The sequence below is a fragment of the Stenella coeruleoalba genome (assembly GCF_951394435.1).
Source record: "Stenella coeruleoalba genome assembly, chromosome: 19".
NCBI lineage: Eukaryota > Metazoa > Chordata > Mammalia > Artiodactyla > Delphinidae > Stenella > Stenella coeruleoalba.
In genome coordinates, this window is record NC_137165.1 from 36,857,239 (window position 1) to 36,877,935 (window position 20,697).

The 20,697-nt window shown below is 47.5% G+C and overlaps 1 protein-coding gene across 1 annotated transcript; it reads left to right on the forward strand.

Annotated features, from left to right (window-relative positions):
- Positions 1–8,677: 8,677 nt before the first annotated feature.
- Positions 8,678–20,651, forward strand: LRRC59 (leucine rich repeat containing 59). Its single transcript, XM_079904552.1, has 7 exons — positions 8,678–8,979; positions 11,012–11,071; positions 11,393–11,551; positions 11,783–11,887; positions 14,925–14,997; positions 17,072–17,245; positions 18,681–20,651. The coding sequence occupies exons 1-7, from the start codon at positions 8,875–8,877 to the stop codon at positions 18,926–18,928; spliced, it is 924 nt and encodes a 307-aa protein (XP_079760678.1). The 5' UTR covers positions 8,678–8,874; the 3' UTR covers positions 18,929–20,651.
- The last annotated feature ends 46 nt before the right edge of the window (positions 20,652–20,697 follow it).

Genomic DNA, 20,697 nt, shown 5'->3' on the forward strand with positions numbered 1-20,697 from the left:
GGGGAAAGAAAAATGGAAATGCCTGATGTGAGAGTTCCTGAGTCCAGGTAGCAGATCATGGTGACCAGAATTCTTGGGTCACTTTGAGGGAGTAGGTAGCTGGGCACATTGGCCGTCCATGCCCTCCAACTTTCCTCCCTCATCCGTCAACCAACTCAGTTCCTCATAGCTCCCCAAGGGGCTTCCTGCCTGATCCGAGCATATCTGCTTGTGCTGCACATGACTTGCATGACTTGCCGGGCTGGGGTTGGAAAGGATTCCCTTTGGACTTGAAGAGACATTTCTCCAAAGAAGATGTATGAATGGCCCACAGACACATGAAAAGGTGCTCAACATCACTGGTCATCAGGGAAATACAAATCAAAACCACAATAAGTTACTACCTCACATGCTTTAGGATGGCTACTATCAAAAAAACAGAGAACAGTAAGTGTTGGCGAAGATGTGGGGAAATTGGAACACTTGTGCATTGCTGGGGGGAATGTAAAATGGTGCAGCGGCTGTGGAAAACAGTATGGCAGTTCTTAAAAAAATTAAGAATAATTACCACATGATCCAACAATTCCACTTCTGGGTATGCACCCAAAAGAATTGAAAGTAGGGACTTGAGTAGACATTTGTACATCAATGTTCATTGAAGCATTATTCACAATAGCCAAAGGCAGAAACAACCCAAATGTCCGTGGATGGATGGACGGATGAACAAGATGTGGTGTATACAACAGAATATTATTCAGCCTTATAAAGGAAGGAAATTCTGACTTACGCTACAAGGGTCAACCTTGTAGCAATATTTAAGGTATGCTAAGTATGAGAAGGACAAATACTATATGATTTCACTTATATGAGGAGTCTACAGTAGTCAAATTCATAGATACAGGAAGTAGAATGATGGTTGCCAGGGGCTGCAGGGAAGGGGAATAGGGACTTGTTGTAGGGTCCAGGATTTTAGTTTGGGAAAATGGAAAAGTTCTGGAGATGGGTGGTGGTGATGGTTACAAACAATGTGAACGTACTACTACTTTTTGTTAAAAAGCCTTTTTCTTGTTTTATTTTCCTAAGATGGTGTACATGTTTTCTCTTAATAAATTTTTTTATTAACAGCCCAAGGGAGGCCTCCTGACTAGTGGCATTGATCATTTACAGAGACTAGCATGTTTCATGAGGTTTTCAGTGGGTGCCAAGGGGTTACATAGGCCTGCAATCGGCCTCGGAGTCAGGTCTGGGAAGAATCCAGCTCTGCTGCCTTTCCTCTCAATGACCCTGAGCAAAGTTCTTTTCTCTGGTGTAATTTTTCAAAGCTCTCTGTTGTAAATGACTGTTTCCAAGTAGTATATGAAAAATGTCTCTCTCAAAGAAATTTCTTCTCTGTAAGTCTGAGAAGGGAGCTGTCTAATAAGAGATGCAGTAGTCATGAAGGAAAGGTGGGAAAAAAGACACTGCTGGCAGCCACATAAAGAAGAAAAAGGAAGATGAGGGAGGGACTTTTACATAAAGAAGAAAAAGGAGGATGAGGGAGGGACTTTTAATTTTGAAAGAAGAGATGACAGTGACTTGATACATGATGCCTATACTCTACCGATCAGATCCAGTAGCCAGTATCAAAAACAAAACAAAGCAAACAAAAAAACAGGGCTGATAAAAATTGTTCTAAAAACGATGTTTCTGATTTTCTAGCTGAAAGTGAAAATAAGGAACTCGTTCTGAACTGCTGTGTAAAGTAAAATTATTTGACCACAACTGATGATGGCAGACACAGACAGTCATGATCTTAAACAATCAGTATTTTCTTGCTGACAACTCAAAATTGAAAAAACTAAAGAAACTGCAATCCCAGCGGCTGCCAAAAGTTGCAAAAGCCTTGCTTTCATAAAGAGTGTGGTACGAAAATCTTTCTTTAGACGATGTAATTTTAAACTTTTCTTGGGTCAAAGTCAAGAGCTAAAGTCATCTGTCAAGACTTGAATTAGACCCAGTGTTATCAGACCAAATCTAATTTATCTTCCTTTACTCAATCATTGGTTCAACAGACATTCCCTGAGTGCCCACTAGGTACCAGGCACAAGGCTGGGCTCTCAGGCTGCAGATATGAATAAGACAGGTGGGGCTTCCCTGGTGGCGCAGTGGTTAAGAATCTGCCTGCCAATGCAGGGGACACGGGTTCGAGCCCTGGTCCGGGAAGATTCCACATGCCGCGGAGCAGCTAAGCCCGTGCGCCACAACTACTGAGCCTGTGCTCTAGAGCCGCGAGTCACAACTACTGAAGCCCGCGTGCCTAGAGCCTGTGCTCTGCAACAAGAGAAGCCACCACAATGAGAAGCCTGCGCCCTGCAACAAAGAGTAGCCCCCGGGGCTTCCCTGGCGGCTCAGTGGTTGGGAGTCCACCTGCCGATGCAGGGCACACGGGTTCGTGCCCCGGTCCGGGAGGATCCCACATGCCGCGGAGCGGCTGGGCCCGTGAGCCATGGCCGCCGAGCCTGTGCGTCCGGACCCTGTGCTCCGCAACGGGAGAGGCCGCAGCAGTGAGAGGCCCGCGTACCGCAAAAAAAAAAAAAAAAAAGAGTAGACACCGTTCACTGTACCTAGAAAGCCCGCGTGCAGCAGCGAAGACCCAATGCAGCCAAAAATTAAATAAATGAATAAATAAATTTAAAAAAAAGAAGACAGGTGTCTGCTCTCAGGGAGCTCACTGTCTAGTAGAGAACACCAACCCTGAGACTGATGGTGGCATGTGGTGTGGCCAGTGCCATGGGAGAAGGGAGACAGGGGACAGGCACCTACCCCAGGTGTATCACCGAAGGTCTCTTAGAGGTCTGAGCTGAGTGAGTAGTGTATTAGTTTCCTAACACTGCTGGAATAAATTACACAAGTTTAATGGTTTAAAACAACAGAAATTTATTCTCTTACAGCTCTGGAGGCCAAAAGTCTGAACTGAGTCTTGTGGGACTAAAATCAAGGTGTTTGCAGGGCTAGTGCTTTCCAGAGGCTCTGGAGAGAACTGTTTCTTGTTGCTTCCAGCTTCTGGTGGCTCCAGGCATCACACGCATCTCTGCCTCCTTGGTCACATTGCCTCCTCCTCTTCTATGTCCAGTCTCCCTCTGCCTTTCTTATAAGGACACTTGTGATTACATTTCGGGCCCACATGGTTAATCCTAAAAAATCTCTCCATAGCAAGATCTTTAATTTGGTTACATCTGAAAAGTCCCTTTTGCCATATAAGGTAACACATTCACTGGTTCCAGGGATTAGGACGTGGCTAACTTTGGGAGCCATTATGCAGCCCACCCCAGATAGGATTGGGAGGCGAAACTGTGGACGGCCAATGGGATGTTTATAGGGGGAGAGTATATAAATGGGAGTGTGGAGAAAGCATACATGAAGGCGGGGAGCACATACATTCTGGAAGTTACTAGTATTGTTATGGGAGTGCTTTTTTGGGAGTAGTGGGAGGCAAGGCGGGGCCTTATGAGAGAGGCAGGCAAAGTGTATAATGATTACGGATTTTATTTCCAGCATGTCCTTAGCTGGCAGGTGGTATGTGGTAGGTACTCAATATATTTTGGGAGATTTGAGTCAAATGAATGACTCAAACAAGTTATATTCTTAGGATGCCTACTACATATTTGTTGGAGGTATAAATAGAAAAAGAATCTCCATTTGGTGGTATTCAAACCCTATGACTAATAAGTGAGGCCTTTCAAGGCCTAGGCAGTATGTCAGGATGCTTCCAGATGCTCGTACCATGACCTAAGCTAATCCGTCTTGCCACTCTGCCACTTTCAACGTACAGACAATGTCTTCTTCCCTGATGGTCTCACCATGGCAGTTCCAGGCATCACACACAGACAGAATCAGCAGAGAAGCATAGCAGCCTTTGATTAGCAAGGAGAGCCTTTCTCTTGAGCTCCCCAGCAAACTCCCTGGGGTTCGATCATTGTTATCCCTGCCAACAATTCGAATGCAACCAGGACGTGGGATAGCCATAGGGCATCGGTGGAAAGAGCTCACTTTTGGTCAGGGTGATCAGGCAAGTATTTCTGGAGGAGGTGGCATCTAGACTGCACCTTGAAGGATGAAAAGGATGGTGACAGTGGAGAGGGAGGAAAGGGCATTCTAAGCTGAATGGCATGAACAAAGAGGAGGAGGTGGAAACATACAAGGGTTGGTTGGTTTTACAGGAATTATTTTTTAAAGTGCCTTCTAGGGACTGAGAACTTTGTGTATTTTTTCCCATTTAATCCTTATTCAAAATATAGCTTCCTCTATAGGTGGAAATTTATGATTGAGGAAATCCAGGATTGGAGAGATTCTGTGATGTGTCCAAAGTTGGCAGAACCAGGACTTGATCTCAAGTTATCTCCAACCTACGGTGATTTTATTCATTCATTCATTCATTGTTTATTTATTTATATTAAACTTTTCTACATTATAATTTATTACAAAATTATAATACATGTGCCTTGTAACCGATGTTCAAGGTAAGCAGGATTAAAAGTGTGTGTATTCCATACCCTTCCCAAGCTCTTTTACACGTGTAGACATATGTAAATGTTTCTTCACCTCTCCCTTTATGTATTTTTTCCAAAAAATGAAATCATCCTGGAAAATTTATGAAATCTGAATAAGGTCCATAGATTGATAATAGTATTGATCAGTATTAACCTGTTGATTTTTATAACTATCCTGCGGTTATATAAGAGTTTTATTTGTACTTGGGAGAGACACACTGTTGTATTTATGGATGAAGGGATATCATGTCTGCAACATACTCTTAAATAGTTCAGAAATATGTGTATATTTCTGTAGTAAAGTGTTAACAGTTGGGAAATTTGGGTGAAGGGTATCCAGGAATTCTTCCTTCTATCCTTGCAACTTTTAAGTCTGAAATAAGGTCAAAGTTTTAAATTTTTTAAAACTGAGATCATGCCATGCATCTTACTCAGTGACTTGCATTTTTTGCTTGAGCATATCAACAAACATTTTTTTTCCAGGTCAATACATGTAGCTCTATGAATTCTCTTTAATGGCTGCATAATGTTCCACAGTGAGGTTCCATTGTGTAAATACATTCTAATTTGTTCAACTACTCCCCTTTTGATGGATTTGACTTTAAATACAATGTTAATTATATATTAAGGACTCCTGTATGTTTGTATCTGTTTCCACACTCTCTATGTTTTTCCATTGATGAGTGCCCATGACAATGCTATACTCATGGTGACAATAGCCCCCCTCATGGCTATTTTTTTAATTTCATTAAGTGTTCTTGGCAATTCTCAAACACTTACCCTGCCATATGAATTAGATTTTTTCCATCTTATATGCATTTTTACCTAGTTCTAAAAACAAAACAAAAATCTTTTACCTAGTTCTAAAAACAAAACAAAAATCTTTTGGGGGGCTTCCCTGGTGGCGCAGTGGTTGAGAGTCCGCCTGCCGATGCAGGGGACACGGATTTGTGCCCCGGTCCGGGAAGATCCCACATACTGTGGAGCGGCTGGGCCCATGAGCCATGGCCGCTGAGCCTGCGCGTCTGGAGCCTGTGCTCCGCAACGGGAGAGGCCACAACAGTGAGAGGCCCGTGTACCGCAAAAAATAAATAAATAAAAAATCTTTTTGGGATTTCTAATTGCAATTACTTTAAATTTGAAGTTCACTTTGGGACGGACTCATTTATAGGAACATGGTTTATCTCTCTACATGTGGAAGTATTTAAAGCAAATCTATGTAAATAAGTAAGCTATATATACAGAGATCATGTGCCTTAAAAAGCTCTTTGGGGCCTTTTTCAAGGGCTCTCTGAATCTGACTTTTTTTCAGTCCACCTCTGGCTGTGGGTTGAAGCATGAAAGGGGCCAGCTGCCCTCAGAAAGGTTGACGTCACTGCATGGTACCATTCAGCTCTTTCCTGCATGCATCTCTCCGTGGGTCCTTGACACACTTTCCCATTTTATTATCCCCGTTCGACAGAAGGCGAAACAGAAGCTTGGAGTGCTGGATCAACCTGCCAGGATCGCACTGGACCTAGCAGTGGCAGCGCTGGCCTGATGCCCAAGGTTTTCCCAGGAAGCTGCTGCCTCCTGTCCTGGTCCTGAGCTTTGTCTTCTCAAGGGCTGTGCTACCTGTGTCCTCTTCGGCAGCTGCTCAGACAACCTCACTATCCTGACACGAGGTGGCACTTTGTTTGAGGAGCCGCAGCGCAGGGCTAGTCTATCGTTCCTGAGCAAAAAGCTGTCAACAGATAACAGGCTTCACTTTCTCATGAAGCTGTAGTTTTCCAGCCTCAGGGAGTGAAAAAATCTTTCTCAAAGTGAAGAGCTGCTGTCAATTCCTCACTCTGCTGCCCTGCTTCCCTGGGCTGCATCTCTGCCTGTCTGAATCTGACCCATTCTTTTTTTTTTTTTAATTTATTTATTTATTAATTTTTGACGTGTCGGGTCTTCGTTTCTGTGCGAGGGCTTTCTCCAGTTGCAGCCAGCGGGGGCCACTCTTCACCGCGGTGCACGGGCCTCTCACTGCGGAGCACAGGCTCCAGACGCGCAGGCTCAGCAGCTGTGGCTCACAGGCCCAGTCGCTCCGTGGCATGTGGGATCCTCCCAGACCAGGGCACGAACCCGTGTCCCCTGCACCGGCAGGCAGACTCCCAACCACTGCGCCACCAGGGAAGCTCCGTCTGACCCATTCTTCAAAGCCCAACTTAAATGCCACTTCCTCCATGGAGCCTTTTCTGATTTCTTCCTTCTTCCCAGGCTCCTCCTCCCTGCCATGCTGGGTATGACCCACCTTCTTCCAAATACACTCACTTGCTGTGACTGTCCTTAAAGAGATAAATAGTTGACTTCTCTGAGCCTTAATTACTTCCCTTCTAAAACTGAAATAATATCTGCCTTTTATATCTGGCTGTTATGAGTTAAAAGAAATAATATACGTAAGTCACAGTCCTAGGCACACAGGACGCTCTTACATATGTTAGTCTGGTGTTATCACACTCAAATGTACACCCGCACAGCCCTGCACATTCACACGCAGATTTTCTCTGTATGTGTTAGGACCCTTATTCTTTCTACCTTCTATAATAATTATGTGTGTAGGTTGCTGGGGTGGGGGTAGGGAAATAGGGTGTAGTGAAAAGAAACGGGATTTGGAATAAAAAATTTGGGTCTTCCCCTCAACCAGCTGTGTGACTAAGGTCATGTTTACTTCTCCCTGAGTTTCTTCCTTCATAAAAGAGAGATAACAAAAAAATGTGCTTCATAGTTTCTTCATGTATCAATACATCATCAGAATAAGACTGGTGTATATGTATAGCTGATTCACTTTGTTATAAAGCAGAAACTAACACACCACTGTAAAGCAATTATACTCCAATAAAGATGTTAAAAAAAAAAGGATGCTCAAGGGCTTTAGAGATTGCCAAGTGCTAATGTATTGTTACCCAATTGCTCTTGTCTATTTCCCAGAAGCCTAGAGCACAGTGCCTTGCTGGGGATGGGGAGGGGTGCACACAATGATTTGTTAAATGAGTAGGCCATGGCACTGACTTCTTTTGGTCTTCATAATTCCCCTCTGAGAGAAGTTTTAATATCCCCATTTCAAAGATAAGCAAACTGAAGCTTGGAGTGGGTAAAGTGCCTCATTCATTCATTCAACAGACCCCTGAATGAGCAACTACCCTGCATCAGATTCTGGGGATACAAAAACGAAATCTCTGCCATCACAACGTAGAATGGAGGAAAGAGACATAAAGGTAAGTATAACACAAGGTGGATTATAAGTGATAGCTAGTATTTATTGGGTACTTACTAAGTGCCAGACACTGCTGTAAGCTCTTCATGTGTTTTACTCCTTCCATCCTCCCCAGACTCTATCAGCCAGGTACCATTGTTATGCGTATTTCTCCTGTACCCATAGATGAAGCATGGTGATTGCTTAAGGATTCATAAACCTCAGGGAAGTTTTCCTGAAGGACTAGTAATTAGCTAGGCAGAGAAGGTGAGTGGAGAAGGCAGGGCCATTTCAGGAGAGGGAAAGGTTTGGAGGCCACCTACTGGAAGCCTCCACAGCATCCCAGGCAGGGGCTGGTCAGGAGGCTGCAGGAGTACGCAGGGCTCAGTGTAGAAAAGAGAGTGGTCCATACCCTACAGGTAGTTATTTGAAGGGTTTTAAGCAGAGGAGAGACTTGGCTAGATTTTTAGAAAGATCATCTGGGCAGCTGGGTGGAGGTGGAGGGAAGGGAGAGAGACTCAGAATAGTAATCCAAGCTCAAGCTGATGGTCGCCCGGACCAGGGCTTGGGGCAGTGAGGAGGAGATGAGAGAGAGAGAGGCAAAGTTTTCCGGATCATGATGGTTTGGGGATTGTTAGAGGACAGAGAGCAATTTTGAAGGACACCCCGTTTCGGCTGCTAATCCAGGGGGATGGGGGAGATCTGATGAGGTCAGTTTTGGATGGAGCCCAGGTCTTCTGGCCCCCAGTCTTTTCGCCTCCTGGCGCTGCAAGCGACGACTGCCCGCGGGCGTGCTCTCCCAGCACCAGGGAACACAGCAGCTCGGCTGGCGACTGAACTCGGAGCCGGAACCTCACGCTCCCGGCGGTGGCGGGCGACAGAGGGCGCTCCCGCACACGCTCAGGCCGCTCTGGCCCAGCCCGTCTCAGTGGCCGCGGAAGGTGACGTGGACACGGAAGTGGTCGTCGTCGTGGCTGCACCGGTGGGAACGGGGTGCAGGGCTCAGAGGGCGGCTGGCGGGCGGACGGGCGGCGGCGGTCTCGCACCTGCGGCGGCCGGGGACGCAGGCTTTGTAGGTTGGGTGCGACGAGCGGCTTCTCAGCCCTTCTCTTGCCCGTCGGAGCCGGGACTCGTTCAGCCGGCGTCACCATGACCAAGGCCGGTAGCAAGGGCGGGAACCTCCGCGACAAGCTGGACGGCCACGAGCTGGATCTGAGCCTCAGCGACCTGAATGAGGTCCCGGTCAAGGAGTTGGTCAGTACAGTCCCGCGAGGCCCAGGCGCCCACCCGCGACTGGCGCTGGCCCCTGCGTTGGTCGCCTTCTTTCGCATGCCTCAGTCTCCATGGCTTAAAATGAGGTGGGGGGAGTGGGACTAACTCCCCGGGGGAGGCCGCGTCCGGCCCCAGTTTTCTTCCTGGGATGTACACGTGTCACTTTGGCACAGTTCCAGAAGATGGGAAGGAGCTGCTTGTCTGGCTATGGGCTTTTTACGGGTCAGGAGTGAATCTCCCCCCCCCCCCCATTTCAGGGGCTTTCGCAGCGCTCAGCTCCTTGCCCGACCCAAAGTAGGAGCCCTCAGAGCGCGATTGCTGGATGTATTCGGAGAATGAATGAACAGATGAATGAATGACTTGGTGCAAGTAGGCCTCCGGTTAGACCTGGGTGTGGCCCAGACCTGGCTTTTCTTGGAAGCCAGAAATCCCAGCTGGCTGCCCCAGCCCTGAGGCATGCTTCCTTGAAGAATGTGACATCTCACTGCTTGGTTGGCAAAGTCTCTTCCCAACTCTGAAACTGGTGGGAATCCGCACCATCGTGGCCCACCCCTCCACCCGCCTACTCCCGTACCCCCAACCGGGGAAACAAGCCTGAGGCCCCAGGGACGTTACAAGACTAGTTTGTTGCCAAAGTGGAGTTAGATGGTACATCCCTGCTTTGCCCACCTGGTTCCCCACCCGCATCCCCCACAGTAGCCTCCCTTTGGATGACCTGCACTTTCCTCACTGCCTTTAACGAATTATATTTGCGTTTGGCACTTGGCCCAGTCTTCTCTCTGCCTTGGCTGTGTAGTATGGAGGTTAGAATGGGATTCCCAGTTCATATATCAGCTTCATTGCTTAATAGCTGAGTGCCCTTGGCAAGCTTAGTTATCCTTTAAGCCTAGATTTCCTCATGTATAAAATGGTGATAATTATTCCCGTCGCATAGGGTTGTTGGGAGGATTAAATAAGACTGTAATGTAAAATACTTGGCAGGTAGCAAATGTTGATGCATGTAACTATTACCACGGTGTACTTCCCACTGTGATATCTCAGACTTCTTTAGGTGGTCAAACTTCATGCTTGGGACTTTGACATTTGGAAAGTCCACGTTGGCCCAGTGTCCTTAACTGATATTTGCCTTCTTCCCCGCCCCATGTTTCAGCACAGCCCTAGAACTGCTGTCCGAAACCTTTCACTCCAGGCCTCCGGTTGGGGCAGCATTGCCCCTGGGAGAACGGAAGGGTCAGTTTTGCTGAGCCTCTCCATCCCAAACCCCATGGGAAAACGGAGCTGGGTTGTGAGGGCCTTGATTTCACTCTGCATTCACTCACTTACTCATTCATTCAGGTACGAATCAGCCAACGGGTATATTGAGTGCCTGGCAGACCCTGAACTGGAGAATATGGAAATCACAGAGCTATATTAGACACAGTCCCTGCCCTGAAACCTAATAAGGAGCAGTGCTAGAGAGAATCTTAAAAGTGCTGTGGAGAATTTCTGAGAATCTGGTCTTTTTTCCTTGGATGTTCCCCAGCCACATCCCTACTGTGCATTCTTCTCTAGGTCGTGGGTGACTGGCTCATTTTTCCTTTCGTGTCTCCAGGAACATTATACTTCAGTGCTATTTTTTGTTTTTAAAGGCCTTTTTTTTTTCCTTTGTTGAAAAAAATTTTTTTAACATCTTTATTGGAGTATAATTGCTTTACAATGGTGTGTTAGTTTCTGCTTTATAACAAAGTGAATCAGCTATACGTATACATATATCCCCAAATCTCCTCCCTCTTGCATCTCCCTGCCATCCTCCCTATCCCACCCCTCTAGGTGGTCACACAGCACTGAGCTGATCTCCCTGTGCTATGCAGCTGCTTCCCACTAGCTAGCTATTTTACATTTGGTAGTGCATATATGTCCATGTTAAAGGCCTTTTCTAATCATGGGAACTTTCTGTGGAAAATGCTTCATTAGCAGATGTCACTGAATTGTTCCATGTGTTGATCTGACATTTTGTTCTCATTCCCTTTCCTAGGCTGCCCTCCCAAAGGCCACCATACTGGATCTGTCCTGCAATAAACTGACTGCTCTACCGGTAAGACTGGCAAGCAAGCATGATTCCTTCTAGAGCCCTGCTGCTTCTCCTTCCTGTCTGGGGGAGTTGTGTCATAAGGCATAATTTCAGGATAGGCCTGCAGGCAGGCTACCACTAAAAAGGGCTAAGCCCTTCTGCACACACGGCTCACGGCTCACCACCAGGAGCTATGCCTGCTATCTCCATTTTCATTCGAGCTGGAGCAGCTAGTAAAAGGTAGAGTCAGTATTTGCGCATAGGTGCCTCTGACTTGGGGCCTCCTGGACTGTTACATCACAGTGTGTGAGCCCAAGGCCAAGGTGTTCTCTCTTTGGGTCCTAGTCGGATTTCTGTGGCCTCACACACCTGGTGAAGCTGGACCTGAGTAAGAACAAACTGCGGCAGCTGCCAGCAGACTTTGGCCGCCTGGTCAACCTCCAGCACCTGGACCTCCTCAACAACAGGCTGGTCACCCTGCCTGTCAGCTTTGCTCAACTCAAGGTAACAATTCATGACCCAATGTTTCATGGCCAGGTGTGGCAGAGGCCTCGGGGACTGAGGGAGTGTGGCTGTGAGAGAGGCCGAGAGGAATACCACCTTGTTGTCACAGCCTCAGATGGCTTTCCCTGCGGCCGGAACAGAGAAGGGCTTTCTTTCTGCTCGTTTTGTTCCACTTTGAGGGGCTCTTTATGTGAACTCGGGCTTACCAGGCTCTCTGCCCCATCTGTTTAGAGTCTGAAGTGGCTGGACCTGAAGGACAACCCCCTGGATCCTGTCCTGGCCAAGGTGGCAGGGGATTGCTTGGATGAGAAGCAGTGTAAGCAGTGTGCCAACAAGGTAAGCACGAGGCTCCCCAGTGGCTCCTTCATACGTTCCCCTGGGACTTGCCTCTGTCGCCTCTTGTTTTCCCCTCCCAGGGCACCCATAGCTGTGTCTTTTTTTTTTTTAAAGAAGATGTTGGGGGTACGAGTTTATTAATTAATTAATTTAGTTTTGCTGTGTTGGGTCTTCGTTTCTGTGCATGGGCTTTCTCTAGTTGTGGCAAGCGAGGGCCTCTCACTATCGTGGCCTCTCTTGTTGCAGAGCACAGGCTCCAGATGTGCAGGCTCAGTAGTTGTGGCTCACGGGCCTAGTTGCTCCGTGGCATGTGGGATCCTCCCAGACCACGGCTTGAACCCGTGTCCCCTGCATTAGCAGGCAGATTCTCAACCACTGCGCCACCAGGGAAGCCCCAAATAGCTGTGTCTTTTAAAGCACGAAGGTCTCTGAAAATGTCTACTCTGAACCTGTCAGGCAAAGGCACCTTTGTTTCTCTCTTTACAAGCAGTAGAACAATACTGTCTTCTGCTCTACTGCAGTACTTCTGTTCCTAGAAATCAGGACCTTGCATGATCCAACACTGCACTGTTGACAGTTGTTTATATGGAGCGAGAGGGTTAGGCACTGTAGCCTTTCTGAGTCACAGTTATTGAATTTTGATAATAAAGGTGTTGTTAGTATTTGTAAGTTTATACCTGTAAACAGACACATCCTGGGCACATCTGGCATTTGACTTCAGTTGAGTCATCTGACAGGAGGAAGGAACTAACTGGCAGCCTGGAAGGCAAATACTGCCAATAACCTTGAAGGTGCATTGTTTCTTAAGAACAGCACTGTACGCATCTCTCAAAAACTCTAGCTACAGTCATTTCTTCCCTCCAGCTTTAGAACAGATTGCTGCTGCTTCAGCTGAGCACCAGATGACTGACTTGGCTATGTTTAGGGGGCGTTGTGAACACAAAAGAGTTAACTTTAAATGCTAGATTAATGTAAGCGAAATGTGTGAATCTTGGGAGTAATGGCCTTTCTTTTCTTATCGTTAGCTCAGGGCTTCTTAGATAGTCTCATCATCTGTGTCACCCACTGTTACAAGAAACCAAGCACAGCATCAGTGCATCCAAGAAGCCAAGGCCACAGTTTGCCCTCAGCTGGGAACAGTACATGTGATCAGTGAATCCTGTTCTGAAAACTTGCTGCTTTAAGAATGTTGTCTCTTCTGAAGATTAACAATAGCTACCATTGCCTGCTCTTCCTCTGTTGTGCATGCTTTGCATGTTTCATCTCATAACCCTCATGAACCTGGGAAGCAGGTGTTACTTCTGTATCTCTGACCCGAGAAACCCTCAGTATGCAACACCTTTCACTGATCCATTTATTCATTCAACTAATACTATATTAAACCAAAGTTGCTGATATTCCAGTTTTTGACCTACAAAAATAACTTTTGTTGAGTGTAAAGGTCTTTAGTATTCACAGATATTTTCCAGACAAAGCTCCGGGGAGCACGGTGCGTTGGGGACGTGGTGAGAAGCCACGCTCTGGCACCGCTGCCCTCTCCTGCGCACACCTTTAGGCACGTACAGGAGTGGCGTGGGCCAGTCAGAAGGAGGTCACTTGTCTCCAGGAGTTAGTTTAGGTCTCGTCAGTTCTGACCTTGTGGGTGCATAGTAACTAATCAGCTTGGCACATAGAAAAACACCTTTTAAAAATAATTGGTTAGTTCAGCAGTAATCACCAGGTGCCTACTACCTGCTGTGGACGGGGATAGGTAGACAAAAGCGACCCTCCAGGGGCTCTAGAAGAGCCTCTCCTATTTCGGACTGGGCTGTGTTGTCAGGTAACTAACTCCTGACGTATTGTAGCCAAGCTAAAAGGGGCGGCTCTTAAACGTCCAGGTTCTTTATTTAGCCAGTTTTTACCCCCTAAAGCCAACTGAATGGTTGGTGCTTATATAGAATTCAGAGTTCAGGGTGAGACAGGGACTCTGAACTTGGGCCCCCTCTCCACATCATGCTTGACCTTCCTCCAGATCCTGCAGCCCCTTGTTGAGCGGCCATTTTTTAGTAAGCTTGACCCTGGAGAGGTGCCAGCTGGCGCAGGTCCTGGCTTACTCGGGACAGGGTTCCTTGTGGCTTTAAGCCAGGCTCTTGGAGGGAGTGGCTTTTGCAGACCTGCTCCTGTGTCCCTCTTATGATAGATGTGGGCATGTCTGAAGTTTCCATGAAGTAAAATAATTACATTTGAATACATGTCTGTCCTGCAGGTTGTCTAGTGCAGTAGCGAAACAGAAAATTAAGACAATTTGCTGTGTTCATTTAGAATACTTGAGCTTTTCTTCTCTTATTAATGCAGTCAAGCAACAGTGTTCATTGAGCTCATAAAATGCCTTTCTCTTACAGCTCTCCTGCCTCTGTGCACTATACGTAAGAGGGACAAGCTCTGGCCTAGGAACTCAGCAGACGTACACGCTCAGCTGTGCTACTTTCTAGCCATGTGACATCAGAGCCTGGGTTTTCTTCCTTATTTTTACAATGGGCATCCGGTCAGTTGCTCATCACACCTGTATTGAGTGCTATAACTAGCTAAATGCTGTGCTCACCTGCAGAGCTAAGGACAGTAGTCCCTAACCCTTAGGGAGCTTACAGTCTAGGATTGAGATGGATAAGAAAACTCCCACCAGTGGGAGGAGGGGAGCCTGAGGCAGCCAAAAGAGGTCAGGAAAGTGTCTTAGAGGAAGTGCTGTCCCTGTTTAACACAAAAGTTGCTGGGAGAATTACATGAAGCGATTGTAGATGGCAGGACTCTCTAGATTCCAGTTGGCACTGTGTTTCACAGACTTCTTTCCTGACCGCTTTAGTGAACTGGGCTTATATGGCTCTTCTCTGGCTAAGGTTGGTGCAGTGAGGACACAGGATAAGGTTAACTTCATTAGCTCTGCACAGCTTCCAGGGCCTCTGGTGATCAGGGCTCCTGAAAAGAACAGTCTCTTTTTTGAGACTCCCCGCAGTGATGACAACTGCGTTGAGTAGCTCAGCACCCTCCTCTCCCTTTGCAGGTGTTACAGCACATGAAGGCTGTGCAGGTGGATCAGGAGCGAGAGAGGCAGCGGCGGCTGGAAATAGACCGAGGTAGGTGGCCACCCGCCTCATGCTTGAGGAGCTAGGATCCAGGATAGGAGCCGTGCAGAGCAGTGGGGAACAGCGTGGTGGTAGATGGCAGCATCTCTCCAGTCCTGGCTTCTCCACTGAGCCCCACAGTCATAGTCAACTGCTTATCTTTCTGTATGCTTGGAGGGTTAATAAGTATCTCAAATTAAACATGCCTAACCAGATCCCCTTCAGCACCTTCTGGTGTCCCCCCATAATGGGAAATCACCATCCCTTTAGTTATTCAAGCCTGAAATTGGGAAGATGTCCGTGATTGCTTTCTTCTGTTACTCTGTTACTATGTCTAGTCTATCAGCAGTGGCAACTCCAGTGCCACCACCGCAGTCAAGCCTCCAGCCGGTGGGCTGCCACAGTACCTCCTCGCACCATGTCCTGGCTCCATACTTGTGCCTTCTCCACACAGCAGCCAGGGAGATCTTTTCAAAACACAAATCACTTCTGCCGCTATTTGCTTAAAACCCTCTCATGGCTTCCAACTGAACTTAGAATGAAATTCAAACTCAGTAACATGGCCAACAAGGCCCGCCATGACCCAGGCCTGCTTGCTTCTCCGGCCTCGTTCCACACACCAGGGAGAGAGTGCAGTTACCGTCAGCCACACGATCCTCTGTTGTTGCTTGAACACACCAAGAACTGTCTCGTCTTAAGGGCTTTGTTGGTTTCCTTTTCCCTCAGGTCTTTACGTGGCTGCCTACTGGCTGCCTGCTGGCTTCATGTGGTCCTCATCTGTTGCCCTAGGTTAACCTTAACCTTTTCAGAACCACTCAAACGAGAAGAGCCAACCCACCTGCCACTCTCTGTCACATCCTCAGTTATTTCCTTTATGGCACATATCACTGTCTTTTTCCCTATTTGTTCACTTGTTTATTGTTTGTCTCCTTCTGTAGAAAGCAGATGACTTAGGCACTAGAGCTTGACTTTTCTTCACTGCTGTATCCGAGCACTTGGAACAAGGCCCGGCACACAGTAGGTGCTCTGTTGACGAGCCGGCTGACTTCTGAGCCCGCTTGCTGGAGGACTCCCGTGGTTAGAGGGACACGTGTAGTACTGATTACAGGCGGCCCCTGAGATTGGAACCCCTGAGTTGTGACCATTCCCTGTACACGCATGGCCGCTGTGCTGCCCATGTTTACTGTGACCACTGCTGCTTTCGCCTCTGGATGGCACATGTTCTCTCGAGGCTGGGCAGAGTGTGTTCTTGGCATTCTTGGTGCTCAGCTGGAACTTGGAGCTTGTTTGTATGTGGAAAAGCAGTGGAAAGCTACAGTGATAAGAATAGTACTATTGAGCTCCATGATAGTTCAAATAGGCTTTTGAGCCCTAAAAGGACATTTAACCACCATTTGTGGCATTCTGGCTTTGGAAAAATGTGCTTCAGTCTTCCAAATAATTTGGGAATGCATTTTTAGAAACCAGTAATTTGTAAGGTGGGTGCTGTATGTAAACATTGAGCTGTGGAATAAATCGGAATGTTACATAGACTCCTGAGTTGAAGTCTAGGGTACCCTCTGACAAACTAGTAGTCTTGTTTTTTCAGGAAAACATTTCCATCTTCTCTAACCTTGAACCTGAGCGCTCCCTTTTTCTTCCTGCCCTCCCCATGCCACATTCCTTTCCGAAGCTTGGGAAGATGGGACTCCCATAGAATCAACACCTCCCTTGTTTCCTCTCCTCATAGTTGAGTTGTGCAAGGCTGTCAGTGGCTGTGTCTTCTGAATTAGTACCTAATTCTAAAGCAGCATCAGACTCATCACCCATGCCTTTCTTATGCCCCCCACCCTTGTTACATCACCCTAATCTCTGCTGCTTGTGGCTAGGAATCCCTGAATAAGAATCCACTGAGCAAACCCTGAGAGCAGCTTATTGTATTTTAGGGAGGGCTTACTTCCCAGAGAGCAGAAAGACAGCTGTTGCCTTTTAATGTATCTTATGTGATCCACAGCATAAGGGAAGGGAGCCTGAATCCATAATCACTTGAGAAAGCACACTGGAGGTTTGTGGGAGAGAAGCCACTTTTGGGTATACTTTCTCATAGAGGCCGAGAAGAAGTGGGAGGCCAAGCAGCGAGCTAAGGAGGCTCAGGAGCGGGAACTGCGGAAGCGGGAGAAGGCGGAAGAGAAGGAGCGCCGGAGGAAAGAGTATGACGCCCTCAAAGCAGCCAAGCGGGAGCAGGAGAAGAAGCCTAAGAAGGAAGCAAATCAGGCCCCGAGTAGGTTTTTCTCTCAGTTGCAGGGTTCCAGGAGGGGTGTGGTGGGGACATGGCTTAGGTTTCCAGGCATGGCTGAGTGAGCGAGCGAGCGAGCGAACAAGCTTGCAGACCTCGTCAGGTACAGCATACTCTAAGGCCTGGGAGGAACTCAGGGTCCACTTACGGGGAATGGGGACCCTCCTACTGCCCCGAATGGTTTGTTTCCCCAGTGTCACATGCTTATGTGCAGGTATTTGGGTCAGATGTAGCTTAGAACGTTTCCAGAACAGGGAGTTGCACTTTTTGTAAGGGTTAGATTCTAAAATCACCCAGAAAGGTGAAGATTGCATATGATCACATTACTCTTAAAAGTCCCTGACGTCATCCAGGAAGTGGACTGAGCTTTTGAGTGTGTGCCGCCGTCTCAGTGGTGCCAGCACTGCCTGTGATTTTCTTTCCCAGTTGGACCCGATCACTCTGTGTGGTGAACACCAGGGGAATCACTTGGCCTGCATTCGTGGAGCCATGTCGTATATAAAACACGTTAGTGTTTTGCCTGAATATGTCCCGTTGGATTTGTGTAGCAATGTGACTCGATGTATGAGGGAGGACCGTATATCCTCTGGGCCAGAAGGGACACCTGAGGGAGAGGAACCCGAGCAGGGAAGCTCTGTGGGGAGGGAGGCCTGCAGGGCCTGTCCCTGCTTGCCCCCGCTAGCCTTGAGCAAGTCGCCCAACCTCACCACCTTTCTGTTGCCTTGTGTAAATGAGGATCATACCTCCTTACAGATTAGTGATGGGATTAAGTGAGAAAAACCTATGACAGGATCATGTAGTTCTTGGAATGTGGGTGTTCAGTCAGGTTTTTAAAAACTTTGCCTAAAAATCTCAAAACCATTTTTTCTTCAATAATTATATTCACTGCAGACAATTTCTTTATATATATCAGAAAATGGCAATCACCTGTAATCCCCTGTTCCCAGCATTAATCACTGTTACCAATATGGTATACTTTCTTGCAGGCTTTCTTTTTATAATAAAAACATTAACAATATTCATAACTTTTGAACCCGTTTCCCCGAATGGGCAGCACTCTACCCACGCTTGATGCCTCCTGATGGGCCCCTCCCCTTGGTCCTAAGGGGCCCGGGTCATCAGCATGTTATGGAGAACTTAGGACCCTGGGGACTGTGTGCTAAGTGAAACATCCAGAATGAGATCCGGCTTTGAATCTACTCCCTGAGATCCAAGGGAGAAAGAGTTCATGTTTCAATGTCTGCATAGCAAAGTTTTTAAGAGCTCAGATGGTCTAGAAAACGTGTTCTCCTCAGGGCTGGGGGAGTTTTCATCAGAGCAGAGGGGTGTAAGTGGACGTGCACGGAGACTAGCATCGACTGCAGAGTGTGCGTCCTTAAACTGACTGGACTTTTTGCCTTCTGTGACTTTGTCCCTCCAGAATCTAAGTCCGGCTCTCGGCCCCGGAAGCCAGCACCCCGGAAACACACTCGCTCCTGGGCTGTGCTGAGGCTGCTGCTGCTGCTGCTGCTGCTGTGTGTGGCTGGCGGGCTGGTCGCCTGTCGGGTGACGGAGCTGCAGCAGCAGCCCCTCTGCACCAGCGTGAACACCATCTACGACAGCGCGCTCCGGGGCCTGCGCAGCCACGACATCCTCCGGTGGGTCCTGCAGACCGATTCTCAGCAGTGAGCTTGTCCTCCACACCTGCTGCCTCCCAGCCTTGGAGCTTGGATTCCTATGGAATTGGGTTCTGTTGGACACACCTCTTTTTAGTGTCAGACCTACCTGCCATCATCACATGGCTGCCGTTTGGTACTTGAGACCTCCTCTTTGTAAGACTTCTTTGTTCCTTAGTCAGGGTTCCCTGGTGGAATAAGGAGAAATAGGAGGTGGGGCCAGTTACCTGCATGCTTAAAAGAATAGGCTTGGGGTGGGGAGAGGACAAAACATAGCCTTTTCTAGTTGTTATACAAAGCTGTATAAAGGCAAGACTCATTTCTACTAAAGGTCAGCTGTCACTACATTTATACTTTTGTGTGTCACAAACCCTTTCTTTCATTCCTCCCTGGGGAGCCAGGGCAGATCAGGAGGCAGTGTGTTATTGGGGACTAGGGGAACACCATACTCAGCAAATCTAGTCTAAATTGGGGGGGAGGGGCATACCTATTTTTTAAGGACCTCAGACATTCAGATATTTTAACAGTCATACAAAATCTCAGGCTGTGACAGGACTTCCAGACCATCCAGTCCAATGTAACACTTGTAGACAGGGAAACTGAGGCCTTCCATGACTTGCCTATGGTCTCCTAGCTGGTTTGAGGCAGAACTGGATTCCCACCCTGGTATCCTTTCTTCCCATCATTTTGCCTCCTTTATCGTGTACTGAGAGAACAAAACTTACACCAGAATTGTCTCTTGGCTGGAGTATAGAATCTTTCACGGGAAACAGATTCATGACCCAGATAGAAATCTCATAGCCATGAGGGTCCTGGGCAGCTCTTGTAGAGTCCTGCGGCACTTTATGTGGCTTCTATAAAATGGGGGTGGTCCAGGCTCCTGGCGTCAATTTGAGAGCATTAATTCCCTGATTGCCAATAAACAAGAAGGTGGACCCTTGCAAAGCCACATTGTCTGTGACAGCTGTCTTACATAATCGGTGTGACTAAATACCTCATAGGCAACCTGAAAACTAAAGCTTCATAAGAGACTGAGGTTTAGAATTGATTCTAGATATAACTACACAATGAAGGGAAATAAGTAGCATCATGGAGTTTAAAAGTGGTACACTAACGACTTGCATGAATAAGGGCAGAACTGTCCATTCTCTTGTCTGCCAGACTCAGCATTTCTTGCTCTGTGGCCTCCTTTGCCTCCTTTCACAACAGTTGGATGAAGGGATCAGAAATGGCCGTCACGGTGCTCATTCACAGAAGACTCCCGATTCCCCAGGGAGAGCAAGAACCTGTCATGTCCAGAGACAGAGTGGGGTCCGTCTTTTCGGCACTAGTGGCCCATGGATAAGACTGACACTTGTGACCGTCCTGACAGTGGAAGAAAAGACTTGTTCTTTTCTCCCTCAGGGAGAGCTCTGCTGCGTAGGCCCACACCTTACCCAGAATCACTACACATTCCTTTAGTCTTCCTCCAAGCTCCAGAGCCATTGGTACAAATGCTTTATTGAAACTAAACACATAGTACATAAAATGAGATTAAGAGAATACAGAAGTCAGCATAGTGATCAGACCTCCCCCGTTCCTTGGCTGCCTGAGGCAGCTTCCGTGGACGGGAGGAAGGCGGGAGCACGTCCAGCCTTGTCAAGCAGCCCGCCGAGGGCAGTTCACTTGTGACCTCAAGATTTGACGCTGAGGTTCTTTTGGATTTTTACAGTTATTAAATACGTGTCTGAGTGGTCTGTCTTTGTTCCTTTGTATTTTGAGGGCTGGCTGGGGCAGGGGTCG

Coding starts and splice junctions, on each gene's coding strand:
- LRRC59 (XM_079904552.1), top strand. CDS start 8,875: ATGACCAAGGCCGGTAGCAAGGGCGGGAACCTCCGCGACAAGCTGGAC. Junction 8,980..11,011: donor AGGTCCCGGTCAAGGAGTTG/GTCAGTACAGTC, acceptor TCCCTTTCCTAG/GCTGCCCTCCCAAAGGCCAC. Junction 14,998..17,071: donor GCGGCTGGAAATAGACCGAG/GTAGGTGGCCAC, acceptor ACTTTCTCATAG/AGGCCGAGAAGAAGTGGGAG.